This window comes from Sparus aurata, chromosome 11 (genome assembly GCF_900880675.1).
Source record: "Sparus aurata chromosome 11, fSpaAur1.1, whole genome shotgun sequence".
In the NCBI taxonomy this organism is placed as follows: domain Eukaryota; kingdom Metazoa; phylum Chordata; class Actinopteri; order Spariformes; family Sparidae; genus Sparus; species Sparus aurata.
Genome location: NC_044197.1, coordinates 25003826 through 25017222, shown reverse-complemented (window position 1 = coordinate 25017222; position 13397 = coordinate 25003826). Strand labels below are relative to the sequence as shown.

The 13397-nt window shown below is 43.5% G+C and overlaps 1 protein-coding gene across 2 annotated transcripts in view; it reads left to right on the top strand.

The window, feature by feature from the left end:
* ror1 (receptor tyrosine kinase-like orphan receptor 1) overlaps positions 1–13397 on the top strand; it is a 138841-nt gene that overhangs the window by 97869 nt on the left and 27575 nt on the right. For both annotated transcript variants that reach the window (XM_030432171.1, XM_030432170.1), the window contains 2 exons: positions 3447–3737; positions 4029–4062. In XM_030432171.1, coding sequence (XP_030288031.1) covers positions 3447–3737; positions 4029–4062 — 325 coding nt within the window. The remainder of the gene's footprint in view (positions 1–3446; positions 3738–4028; positions 4063–13397) is intronic.

The window sequence follows — 13397 nt, the reverse complement described above, 5'->3', positions numbered from 1 at the left end:
TTTAAAGTGATTACGAATGTTAACATAATCGGCCCTGACAGTTTAAATGGAAAATTAAAAGCAAAACAGCTGAGTAAACAAGTTATGAGAAATGAGCGATACAAATTAACCGTCGAGGGCTGCTGCAATATATCATTTGTGCTTTTGCATTCCCTTCCATCAGAGCGAGCTTCTTGGGTCATAATCATATCAGAGTTTGACCTGGCTCTCAATTATGAGGAACCCGCTATCTGACCACTTGTGTTTTTATCGGATTTTACCTTGATAATCCATTTTCATGGCTTGTTAAAGCAAACAGACGACACAGGGGTCTGTGTGAGTGTATTACATTTTCTTTAAGTGTGTGTGTGTTGTTGACTGAATGAAATGATGGAGGAGTAAGTAGATGGGGACCGATGGGAAAGGGAGAGAATGAAAGTGGGGGAGGCGGGATGGGTGAGACTTGGAAACCATGTCATTATGACTGTAGAAATAGAAAAGATGGATTTTTATTCTGAGTCCTGATCTTTCTAATACGGTCTTGATGTTTTTAATATCAGTTTTTGACTTAAACATAGACTTGCTGGAGGCTGTGTTCTGACTGCAGTGCGGTAGAAGAGAAGAGACGGTAATGTGAAGAGACGGAACTGTACAAATAACAGAGTGCGTGTGTGTGTGTGTGTGTGTGTGTGTGTGGAGAGAGAAAGGAGGACAGATAAAGAGTGTGTGAGAAGGGAGAGAGTTGGTGGTGCTGGTGCGGTCAGTGGTGGGAGTCTCCTCATATTGTCACACACTTGTTAGTACCACATTGCTGTGTTTAGCTCAGCGGAGCTTTAGGGAGGACAGAGTGTGTGTGGGTGTGTGTGTGTGTGGGTGTGTGTGTGTCGTGCACTGCAGCAGAGACTTGAGTGCACACAAACAGAGGCCGTATGCCCACTTGTCTTTTTCCCAAACACATCGTAGGCGCTCGTTTTACACACCCCATGACGATATGTCAGAGGAGCTGCACGTACAACCACAAGGTATGCTGCTATGGCGACGGAGAGGACCGAGTAAGGGCACCAGCACGCTCCAAGCAAAACGTTCGCTACGGTTCATAACATGATCCTTTCACCTTAATCCGACCTCTGTCATCTGTGAGCTCGATCGCTGATTGTTTGAGCAATTACCAGGCATCAAACTCACCAAGTGGGGTTAAATCTGGGTTTAATCCATACAGTGGGACGTCAAGAAAAAAAGCGGAAATGGATTTTGAAGAAATACGTATGCACACATACTGCGCCGGCAAATGGGAGAGGTGACTTGGAGTCATATCTTTGTGAGTGCGTGTCCAACACAGAACAATAACAACACAGAGACCACACCCGTCTTCTAAGGCCTTTGTTTGAATCTCAACTAAACAATTGTGAAGTTTCGTGACTGCGTCTGGCAAGCTTGGGACGCTACCGCGCTGACAAAATCTGTACACAGAAACAGAGACGTATAAACACCTGTCACAGAGCTCAAAACTGCTTCTGTGGACGTTCTCGCTGGAAAAGGTGTCTCCAGGACCACAATGATGACAAACACACACACACACACACACACACACACAGACTCACAAGACACACATGAAAACATTATCAGCCGACACTGTCACGGCTGGTGGTTAGCAGTAACTTAATAATCCCTCTAGGAATAGGTTGTTCATTCAGTCAGGTGTCCCGAGAACGGGCAATTTTGATAAATTCCAGTAATCATCATGATTATCTCCCTTTTACATGGCAACATTAGAGTCACTGTCAGCAGATAACTTTCAACTAAATCAAATCTTGACCTCAACAAATTAGCTGTCTTGGAGACACATGAATGTTTTCTGTTGACCTTAGAGGAATAACTGCCTGACAGGCTTGATTCAGGGCAGAAAATCTACCTGCACACACAGCTTCAAACCCACGATTAAAGGAAGAGATTTGTGTTTCGATCACCTTTGAGTTCTAGTATTGTGTTTCTCCCGCTGACTTGCATCTTTCACTGTATAACTATACTTTAAGGTCCAGCATGTAGGATTCAGTGGCATTGAATTAAGGAAACACTCTTTAATTTCACCCTTTTGATGGCCACAAAAAAGAAGCCCCCCCCCTCGAGAGTCGGTGTAAGTTTGTCCCTTCTGGGCCACTGTAGAAACATGGCGGTGCAACATGGGGGAACTGCTCTTTTCTTAAATATTAAAGGCTCATTGTTAGGTATTGAAAACGCAAACCATTTCTCTTTTCAGTTGACTATACATGAAAGTTATGAATATTATGTTCCATTTCTGCCCCCTAAGTCCTGCACACCGGACCTTTTTGTAGTGTACTTTTCACCTAAACGACAGAGACAGAGGAGAATCAGATTAATTAGGAGAGCAAAACAATGCTCTTGTGGGGGGGGGGGGCATGTCAGGAAGACAGACCGGGCAACTGTGAAATGTGTTTTGTGACCTGTATGAACAGAATACCAAATTACAAAGATGTCATTTTTTTAGTGGTGTGTCCAAAGTTATGCTGGCTCTGTGCAGGGACGCCTTTCCTAATTACTAAAATATTTAAATGTGTGGGTGTCCGTGCATATCTTTAAGTGTGCGCTTCTGTTTTCACTCCTCAGCCTCTCCATTCACACAAATTGAAGCTTGTGTGACTCCTATTTGCGATTCCTCTGTATGTGTTTTTCCTCCTTTGTTTGTTTTGGCCGGTTCGTGTAACCAGCAGCATTTCTGCATACTTAAGATGGGTTTTGGGGTTGAGGAAACTTTCCAGAGGTTTTTCTTGACATTAACACCAATGTTTTCCCTGCACATTAAGCTCTTAGGTGGCCCTCCAGATTGTTTTCTTCTGACCACCTTGAGGAAAAATGCGGTCGTGGAGATAACCACGCAAAAAATGTTTTGCTTTGTCTTTTCCAAGCCCTTCTGAACGACAGTGGAGAGGTATCCACAATGGTTTTGGAAGCCTCAGGTTCACTTAGTTTGTTCTCCTTCAGGGTTTTTTGCTCACAACACAGGTGATGTTGCCCTCATGAGCTGAGACACGAGCTGTGGAAAACCCTCTGGCATCAAGCAGCCATGATGAAAAATAAAATTAGGTGTCACCACAGTGGCAACCGCAACGTAACTTGCAAAACCAGACCTTGAATATGTGTGTCTGAAAACACTGAATTGTTTTACCACTTCCTCTGAAACAGCAGCATGTTTTTTTTTTTTTTTCCAATCCAGCTCTTAAGTAGCGCAGAAAGTGTTGTTTGATTTATACCTTAGTTCTTGGCCTTGTGTAATACAATATTTTCCCTCCCCTTCTGTCTTTGTGTCTCTAAATCATCTCACTCCTGATGTTTCTTCTCACTTGGCTCCCCTTTTTATGCGTTTATCCCCTCATTCTGACTCTCTCCTCACTCTTTATCTCCCTTGAATTCTTTCCTCTCATCTCTCCTCTGCCTCCTTGTCTTCAAAGGGCCCTTCTTCATCCGCCTCGAGGCCCCCATGAACAACATCACCACATCTCTGGGCCACACGGCCGAGCTCTTCTGCCGCGTGGCCGGCAACCCGCCGCCTACTGTGCGCTGGCTGAAGAACGACGCCCCGGTGGTGCAGGAGCCGCGACGGATCTCGTACCGATCCACGCCCTACGGATCACGCCTCCGCATCCGCAACCTGGACACTACTGACACAGGCTACTTCCAGTGTGTGGCCACCAACACCCAGGGCACCGTGTCCACGACGGGCGTGTTGTTCGTCAAGTTTGGTAAGGGAACTTAAAGTCCGTGCACCTACAGCTGCTAGCGAAGCATTTTTAAAACTTACTGGCATGCAAATGTCACCGTGAAGCAGCTTTGTGACGAGTGTTTTACGCACTCACTCAGACGAACAGTCATATTTTTTCCTCCCTTTTTTTCCCTGCCATAGATCTGGCTCCTTTTAGCAACAGTGGTCTTGAGTGATTCTTGCTTGTAGCTGGCAGCTCGTGCAGGGAGAAATCTGGGAGCAATATTGTTTATCCTGTTGTAAAAAAAAATCCCCTTGTCTTCTTTTCCAGATCCACTCCCTACACCTCTGCCAGGAGGGACAACGTAAGTTGCTTTTCCTCCATCCATTTTTCCCTCTTTCAGTCTGATCGGGCTGTACTTCTCAGAATGCATACGGGGGCTGAGTAGGACTCACATGTAAATAGCAGCAGTGTGACACGCGTTGTTGCTTGAAAATCACAGATGTATACTTCAACAGAGCTCCTGCAAGCTCAACATCTGCGTACCCCTTATGGAAACATCACGCGGGATTCGCCTCTTCGTATTTGAGAATCATATTTTTCAGTTGGATTGAATATTTTCACATGTGAAAAGAAAATGATTTCGCATGTGAGCTTGATATTTTCACAAGCAACTCACATGCAAATGCTCATTTTCACATGTCAAATCTACATCATCACATATGAATTGCATACATTCATATGTGGTTGGTTTGTTGTTATATGTGGATTAGAATTTCCACCTGTGGCAAAGAAACATGGCACATGAAATCCCCTAAAGTTTGTTTATTTTCACCCATTTTCACATGTAAAATGTTTTAAGGTTAACATAATGGCACATGTGATCTGAGCATTTTCACAAGTAATTGGGTTTTTTCAAATGGAAATGACCACATTTTTCGTATGTGAATGACATGCATTTATCTTTGATTGGCTTATGTACTATTGGTGGTAACGGCTACGTTTTTTTGATTTGATTACTAATACATAAATCTCCGCATGACGTTGCCAGATTTAGTGAAATGCATACCCGGATCACAAGAGGAAGATAAACTTATTGGATTTGCCATCTCTACAGATAAGCATTTGTTGGCCTGTTTCAGTTGAGTCCACAATAGATACAAATTTCATTCCAGAGAACAGGACTCATGACTTTATAGATAAACTAAAGTAACAGTTCAGTAAACAGACTACATGGCATTTATTGACGCTGGCGAGCGTCGAGCCAGCCAAAAAGTCCTTCCAGAATTTTCATTTTGTAATTGCTCAATTTATGACAAGACTCAGTCTGTAATTTTACATTTTATTGCTCCTGGTCTCAGTGTGGCTGTATGAATATTCAGTAAGAGCCTTGAAATCCTTCTGACCAACCACCCCACCTCACGTGGTTCACATTTGAATATAGACTGTGTACACTCAGAAGGGGGCCGCAGCTGGAATGTAGACGGGGGACGGGGCTGTTCACCAATCACAGCTCAGGGTTTAAAGCAGATGTTGATGACTGTAATAACACCATAAGCAGTCTATAACACACAATTTGGATGTTGTTAAGTCTCGATTTAAAACCTGTGCCTTTCATTACATTTCAAGGCAATAATGAAGTTAAAATAATTAAAAGTAAATATCCTGTGTGTGCTTGTGAGTTTAGTTGAATAGCTTAAATCTCCCTAGAATATTCCAACCTAAAGTGAGCAGTAGAGAAAATGACCCACATCTGTCTCTCTGGTTTCTGTTACATAACCTTTTATAGCCGTCCAATTAGCTGCCAGCTGTGTGAATGTACAGCAAAACCAGCCACAGTCCTGATCCCTTAACACGAACATGCGTGCCTAATCAAATAGGATCCGAGTGGCAAATGCAAGCAAACGATGCAAAATGTCAAGCATCTAAATATACATTCCACTAAAACATTTTCATGTTGTTTGTAAGAAAGACAGAGACTGTCCTACGTCCTACGGAGGGGAAAACGATCTGTGCCACGATATGCGACGGGCTGAAGTTTTGCGTTGAATGTCTGTAAAAATGCACAAAATGCAGTGTAGCAGCGATGTATTCTTTTTTTGCGTTGTGTGGCACAACCTACACATTTACTTTTTTTACATTTTTTTACTCTGATGACAAACAAACCAATTCACATCAGGTCTCACAGCCGACGTCCCAGGAAAGTTTGCTAAAGCACAAAATGAATTATTAAGCTAATAGATGGGGGGAAAAAAATGACTCGGCAACAAACTAATATCATCACAGAAACATTTGACACTGCACAGCAGCTTTGTGGCATTTTCCTGTTGTTTGCTAGAAGGTAAAGGTGAGGGGGAGGCTCCTTCATGCAGTACAAATTCGGTGGAGATGAGTTTTCCTCTCAGTGCTGGGAGGGACCTATTTGTGCTCTGTCTCTAAAGTAATGCTGCGCCCGACTCCAACTTTTGTTTGTGTCTGGCGAGCTTCCTCTGCTTTGTGTTGACGTCTCCACAGTGGTAGGGATAAAAAACGTTCTCAGTTCGTTTGATTCTCACAGGATCAAAGCAGATTTTCCCCAATGACATTATGGCAAGGCCCAGGGCCACGTTCCATGCGGCGTCCCGTGAAGCAACACTGCTGGCACAAAGTACATATCGGACACCTACTAAATGCACTCGCGCGCTGACACGACTGCACGCACGTACGCACACATTTTAGCATGTACGAGTCCTCCTTTTCAAACATCTGTTTCTACCATTCCATTGTTTACATGTTTTTCATTTTCATTTCCCCCCCTTAAAATTGCAGCTTGATTTGTAGATGAGACAGTTGGCTCAAAAGAAATGCGATTTTCTCTCTCGGGAACGACCGATAAAAAAGGAAAAATCAAAGACGAGGGCAATGTGAAAATGCTGGTAATAAAACTAAATGGAACAATGAGTGCGGATTAGAACAAAGGAGGATGTGATCTGGGCTAAATGACACAAATATCTTTGAAACTGTTGCTACATGACCAGAGTAAACAGAGCGAAGAGGCAGTAGTGTCAACTTCTGCTCAAACAACCAGGATGCACCTCACCGTACCGGACCAATAAACACTCCCACTGATAGGTCAAGTACTGCGAGCTAGGCGGGGCTTGATTTTGTCAACAAACAATGTTTTATTACAGCTAAACCATACAAGGAAGAGGATTGTGGGTCGTACAGTTTGGTTGGAGTTTTTTCAGCCTCCATTTTCACGGTAGATGAACAAATGGCAGCGACTTCCAGTTCATGATTCCATTGCAGCTAAACAGTAATGCTAAGCTGCGTTTCTGAGGCCGATAAATAGGCCATGTAGTAACAGATGACGTGTTTTGGTGGATTTTTGCAGAGCAACGGAGCGAAGTTCAACATTGTTCCTTTGCATATGCTGCTGTAATTGTAGTGATACAAAGCTGGTTGATAGCTGGCAAAGTTCCTGTGTAGTTGTGTACCTTTAGATTTCCTTCTAACAGCCCAATATGAACATATTGGAGTCAGTTGTTGCAAGAAAATAACTTTAGTGAATGCACGCGCACATTTTTCATGCTATAATTGTTTATGAATGGCCAATCAATTGGATCTGGTACAATTAAAACCACCATTATTATCAGATGTATTTATTTCTGTGCAAGGTTATTGTTTAATGAAATCCAACTGAAGCTTCAGACTGCTTTAATAGAAGCATCGGAATAATTCAAAAATCATTAAAAACAGCTTTAACACACCAGACGCTACATCAGACTTTGTAAGTTTGAATAATTAAGTTCTCCTTGTGCTGTTTTTTCTTTTTTTTTTTTCTCCTGCCAACATGTGAGGGAAAGTGCTGCTGTTGACTGAAGACCAGCAAGCAATCTTGCTTCTCATTGCAGTCATTACAGACTTCATTTAAATGGACAGGGGCCTCCTTTGACAGCGGCGGGGCTGCGGCGGTGGTGGGCCGATTGTCACTGTTGCTCATCATTAGCGCCACAGTTAACCTACTAGCTGTAAAGCAGGATGGCAGGCCGTCAAGAAGACAGGGTCAACTAATGATGACACGTGATGACCTGCGACTGCTTACCTCATGCCACAGCTGTCCAAACGGCAAAAACCTGCAGCTCCTGGACTCAAAAGTTTTCGGAAAAAGACGTCTGGTCCAGAAGCAGTGAACGTGAAATATATATATCAGTCTGCACGCTCCACAACCTGTGTTTGCACCTCCCCTCGCCCCCGTGTTAAGCAGCCAGAGTTCCAGAGAGCGCTGCGACTTCCGTTTTCTTAGCCACAAATATTACTCACAAATTTGGGGGGAAAATTTCTTGCCACCCACCTTGTAGAACCTGAACATAACATGAGCTTCACGTCCTCAGTGTTGTCTTTGCTTCGCTCTTTGCTCTGATTTCCATCCCCTCTGCGTCAGGCTTAAGTGTACACTTTGTGGTGTGTGGGACATTACAGTTTGTGTGTGTGTGTGTTTGTAGGGCTGGGTTTTGAAAGTAGCCACAGGCAAACTTAAAGCTGACAGCATGGAGGTTTCAGCTACAGTTTAAGCAGACTGTGTTCAGTGTGGCTGCATGAGACCAGAGCAGAAAAGTACAGCAGCGCAGATCAGAAACGCAGGAAGGAGGAGACAGAAGGATGAGGGCAGGAGAGGAAAGTCTGAAGCGTGAACTTTTCCTTTTCCTTTAAAGCAGACATTTTCAGATTCCCTCCAGATTTTTTTTTTAAAGGCTTTCAGCACGTCCATCAAGACAGGTTTAGAAGTCAGCCCTTAAGTCTGTCAGAGTCTCAGGTCCATGGGGGCAGGTCTAGATCAAAGTCTTTCAGGTCTCTGAAAATCTGGATTCTGACCATAAAGATGACACAGAATTTTCCATCCAAGCAAGTGTTTTCTACGTAGTTGAGAAAAAGTCTTCGATTTGATACATGGGCCTAATAATTAAAGGGAAAGTCCACCAATTTTACATTATAGAGTTTGTTTACAGGTCTTGGCTAGTACTGCTGCACATGTGAAAAAAGTAATATAAAGCCTTTTGTGGCTCCAGAGGAAGCTGCATGTAATCTGAAAAACTGACTCCAGTGATGTCACTCAGTGGTTAAAGTTGCACTCTGGGTAATATAGGTGCAGGGTTGTGAAAAGCAGTCCACTGGTCTAGCATTACTCTTATGCCTTTTTTTCCATCACATCTGCCGGCCTGGCTTTACTCGCTTTGACTCGGCTGCCGAGCCCGGCACGACCACAACTGGCCCACCTGCTTATGGTATGTCTTAAACCAATGACGTACTGCTCTCAGTGCAGTACTATCGAAGAATCCCTGCTAACCAAGTGGCTCCGCTGATTCAGTTACAAACACGTTTCATTTTCTATAACTTCTTCACAATAAAAGCCCCCCTTTATTGAAAACTGGGAGAAACCGCTAGGAAAATCTGTCCAAAACACATTTATCTGCCAGCACCTCTGAAGTTCACTATTTAACTCTCATTTGTTAATCTGTAGTGAAACTGAAATAAAGTATTACACTGGTGTTATTTAACAGAGGGATAAAATGCCAATCATGGTTAAAAAGAACACCGTCAGTGTCGACGAGGCTTTAAGAGGTCACAGCTTCTGGCCAACTTGGATAAGGGAGTTCTATAAATTTACTCAGTTTCTCTCAGCAAGAAAGAGAAAAAGAATATTTCCCAAGACGGAAAACTTTTCCTTTATATCTCCTCTCACAGCAAGTCCAAGTCAGACTAAGCCCACACTCTCACATACACAACTCTAATTTCTAATCCAGAGTGTTGGGTGATTAACTACTGTAGTCGCCGCCAGTTATCACCAGTTCACCGTGCCCATGATCCTCCCATGGTCCCCTTCCCTCTCCCTCTCCCTCCCTCCCCTCCACTCCACGTAGATGTTTTAATAGAGCCAGAACAAACACGGGGTGAGGGGAAAAAGTCTGGCCTGCCAAACTCAGACCCCCAAATTTCTCTCGCTCTCTGTGCGCTGCCACACTTCCTTCATTTGCAGGGGGTGGGGGGGGGAGAAAAGCGCGATTGAGACGGCGGGAGGGTGAAGGGAGTGAAAGAAAAACAGTGTTAGCAGGGAAGGAGGAGGATGGTACCATTAACACCCAGGGCTGCATGTTGTTCTTTGATTTCCAGGGTCGGCGGCGTTCAGGTGCGATTAACTATGTGGGGGCGACGGGAGGTTTCGCTGTAAGCTCAGATCAGAGACGGTTAATAACTCCTCGCCGACGCCTGACGGAGCAGCCCAGAACTGTCCACACACACCCTCTTCTTCACCTCCCTTTTCTTTGAGCCTGCATGGTTGTTTTTCTTACAGTTGTTTTTGCACTTAAATGAATCAACGGGATTAATTAGAGCTTCATAAGACACGTTTGGCCGGCTGGGCTGAAACTTGAACTGACTTTTTTTCCCTTTCTATCCGTGCTAGAGCCATTTGAATGAGCAAAATAAATGACAATTTTGCATGAAACTTATCATGATTTAATGAGATTTATCTATAGCGGGGGGGACTATATCTACATATGGAAATGGATACAACAAGGAGTTTACTGAGCAGTGTTGGTGCTGCCGTGTCGTTTTGGGGCTACCTTTTGAGTTCTGTCCGTTTCTTACAAGTGACACCTTTATACGATAATAACAATGCATAAAATGACCGGTATTGCTTATACCTTCACACCAAGAGAGAATGATCCCACAACAGTTTTGGTGTCTTTCAGCTCATTGTTTTGTTTTTTTAGCATGTCGCTGGTGAACATAGCGGAGCATGTAGCAATGGAATTTTTGACTGCCTTTCACTTGGTGGCCAGAAGCATGACTCTAAATTAATGTCAACGTTGTCATGTGTCTGTATTGCTAATCTGCTGAATGTGTCAATATAAACTTTGAAGGGACGGGTGTGTCAGCGTTGTCCGCTGCTCCCAAGTGGCCAAAAAAACACACATTAACTTCATTACTTAAAGATTTCTTGCATGATTTCCCAAAACACAGTTGCTTCTATAGTCCTATAAATGTTGACTTAGTTTATATCTAGGTTTTTTAATCTGACAGCAGCGATAAACAGGCTTTATGCAACACGGCAGCTGATCTCAGCCTCCGTCTGTGTTTATAATAGCGGGGTTTTCTCCCTGTTTGAAAAGATTAATACCACTACACCCTGGCTGTCAGGTCTGTTTAAATTTCTCAAAACTTTCCCCACCACTTTTCTCTCAGCACTCGTGAAAAAAAAAAGCAATTACAAAAATAGCTGCTTTCTTTTTTTTCTTTTTCTTTTTTTTTCTTCTTTTCCCTCCACCGTGCCTCCTGTGCTCTCGCTCCTCTGTCCACTCTGCGCTGGAGAATAAAGAGCACGAGTGTAGCACGGAACAGAATCTCATTACTCTTGTTATTCTGCCTTCTTCTTTTTTTTTCGTGTGTGACTTTTTTCTGACCTTTCTGCCCCTTGCTTATCTTCAGTTTTCCTGCCATTTGCTTCGACCCACATCCCCCTTTTTATTTGTTAACAAACATAATCACTGACAGTGTGCACGGCTGTTCTGCTCGTCATCACCCTCCTGTGTGGACGGAGAATCAAGCAATCACACGTATCTGAAGGTGTTGGCTTGTCATCGATTAGATTTATATGTATGTATCCATGCGTATAACTACATGTGTAATACAGTAAGGCCTTTATTTACTTTCTGTAAACCTGCAATTAATTTGCCGGTCGGGGTGTAACTTGATGACTCAGATTTTCGCTAATCAGGTGTCACGCAGTATAAACACACATACAGTATGACCTTTCCTGCTTGTGTGTGTGTGTGTGTGTGTATCCTGTAGGCTTGCGTGTGTGTGTGTGTGTGGCAAGAAACCAACTAACACAGGGTGAATCGCTCTGTAATTAGGCAGCTGTCAACACACTGGATTAAATTGAATTCGGAGCTGACGTGAAAAGGGGGCTGTGGGGCCTGCGTTGTCGTCAGCCCGCTGGCTATCCAGTTATACATTCGCAGCATCAAAGAGTTAAAAACGGAGGTGTGAATTGACTGTAGCGTGTGCTTGTGTGTGCGTGTGTGCGTGCGTGTCACCTGCAGCAGTGCCCCCGGCTGATTGACAAATTGGTTTAAGAAAGCAGTTTCCAAAATGTGTAATGACTTGAAGATGTCACACTAACTTGATTTTGAAGCTCGCTCAGGCTTGCTCCAAAGGTATTCGGTGCTACAATGTGTGCGCACGGTAATCCTAATAGATTTATTGACACTTTATGGAAATGTCTTATTGTTTATTTTCTGCTGTATAGCAGCTATTGTGAAAGACTTGTAGCTGGCGTGTCTGTGTGATTACTTAGGGATCTGATTTATTAAGAGGTCAGGTAATTACACAATCGTTGCCTTCAAAGGCTTGTTGTGTGGGTGTAGGTGGATGAAGGGTGCCAACAAGGGTTTTATCTGGCAGAGATCTGAAAAGCATCCAAAATCCTCATTAGTGAAGTAACAACATGTCAAAGCGTTTACCTAAGCTGCAATTGAACTCGTACTTGAGATAATTACTTGGGGAATCTCGCTCTGGGCTATGTTTTGCATCATCACTCTACAGATCAAGACTGACGGGCAAATCAACGAGCTGACTGAGCAATCAGCTGACGGGGGGCATTTTGCATGCCTCGCTTCCTGTGTGGCATAAAATACAAGTCGCAGCACGGTAATTGTCTCAAAGAATATCACATGTAAGTTCGATGCGCACACAGGTAAAACTCCCTGTACGGTCCAGTTAAAGTTTACCAGTTATTGCCAGATGTTGAGTTGATGTATGAATTCATTAATATAGAGCTTCTCCCCTGCAGTTTTCTTTGTGGTGCCTTCATGTTTTTCTGCTGGCGTCCTGTGAGAAATACAGTACATAGGTAATATAATTAACTTCCCAACCACAGTTTTTTTTTTACATAGCAGCACCTCTTAATTTACCTGCCCCCCTCAGAGATTTACAGTTTTTCCAAACGGAACATGTTCCCCTGATCCCTCTTTATAGACCTCTTGGTAAACATGCTCATTCACTCTCAAGATTAATACCGCTCTCATCACCAGCAGCTGGTTTGATTTGCTTAGCTTTGCACAAAGACTGTGGAAACAACAGCTATTTGTGAGCACCATCTGCCTGCCAGCACTGCTAAATCTATTTAGTGAGAGGTTATATCTTGTTTGTTTAATCCGCACAGAGACTGAAAACAGTTCAACAAAACAGCTCAGGGTGACAATATTAGTTATAGTCTGACACACGGACCCCCTTGAAACCACAAATTGGTATTTTTACCCTGTGTGTATGGATTGAACATGGGCGTTTAACATTCATTACGCTTGTTTAGAGGTGCTTGAAGATTTTGTTACTCTCAAACAGGGCCTGGCTGGCTAATTCTTGCATTTCCTGTTTTTTGGTGTAAGCTTGGCTTACTGGCTGTTGGCGGTCGCTTCATATTTAGGATACTCTCCTCAGATAAGTCTCAGCAAGAAAGTTAATTAGTCTGTTTTGCAAGACTGGCACACTGCAGTAAGCATCTTTGATAAATGACACGCCCTCCCTACTGTAGGTGCAAAAATGAGGCGCAAAAGTTAAATGTGGCGCTGAATGTCAAGCTCAAGGAGACTAGCCGGGGAGGTTTGAACCCTGGTCCGCCACTTAAAACCAGTCTCCCCCCTCAATCTGTTCTCAGCA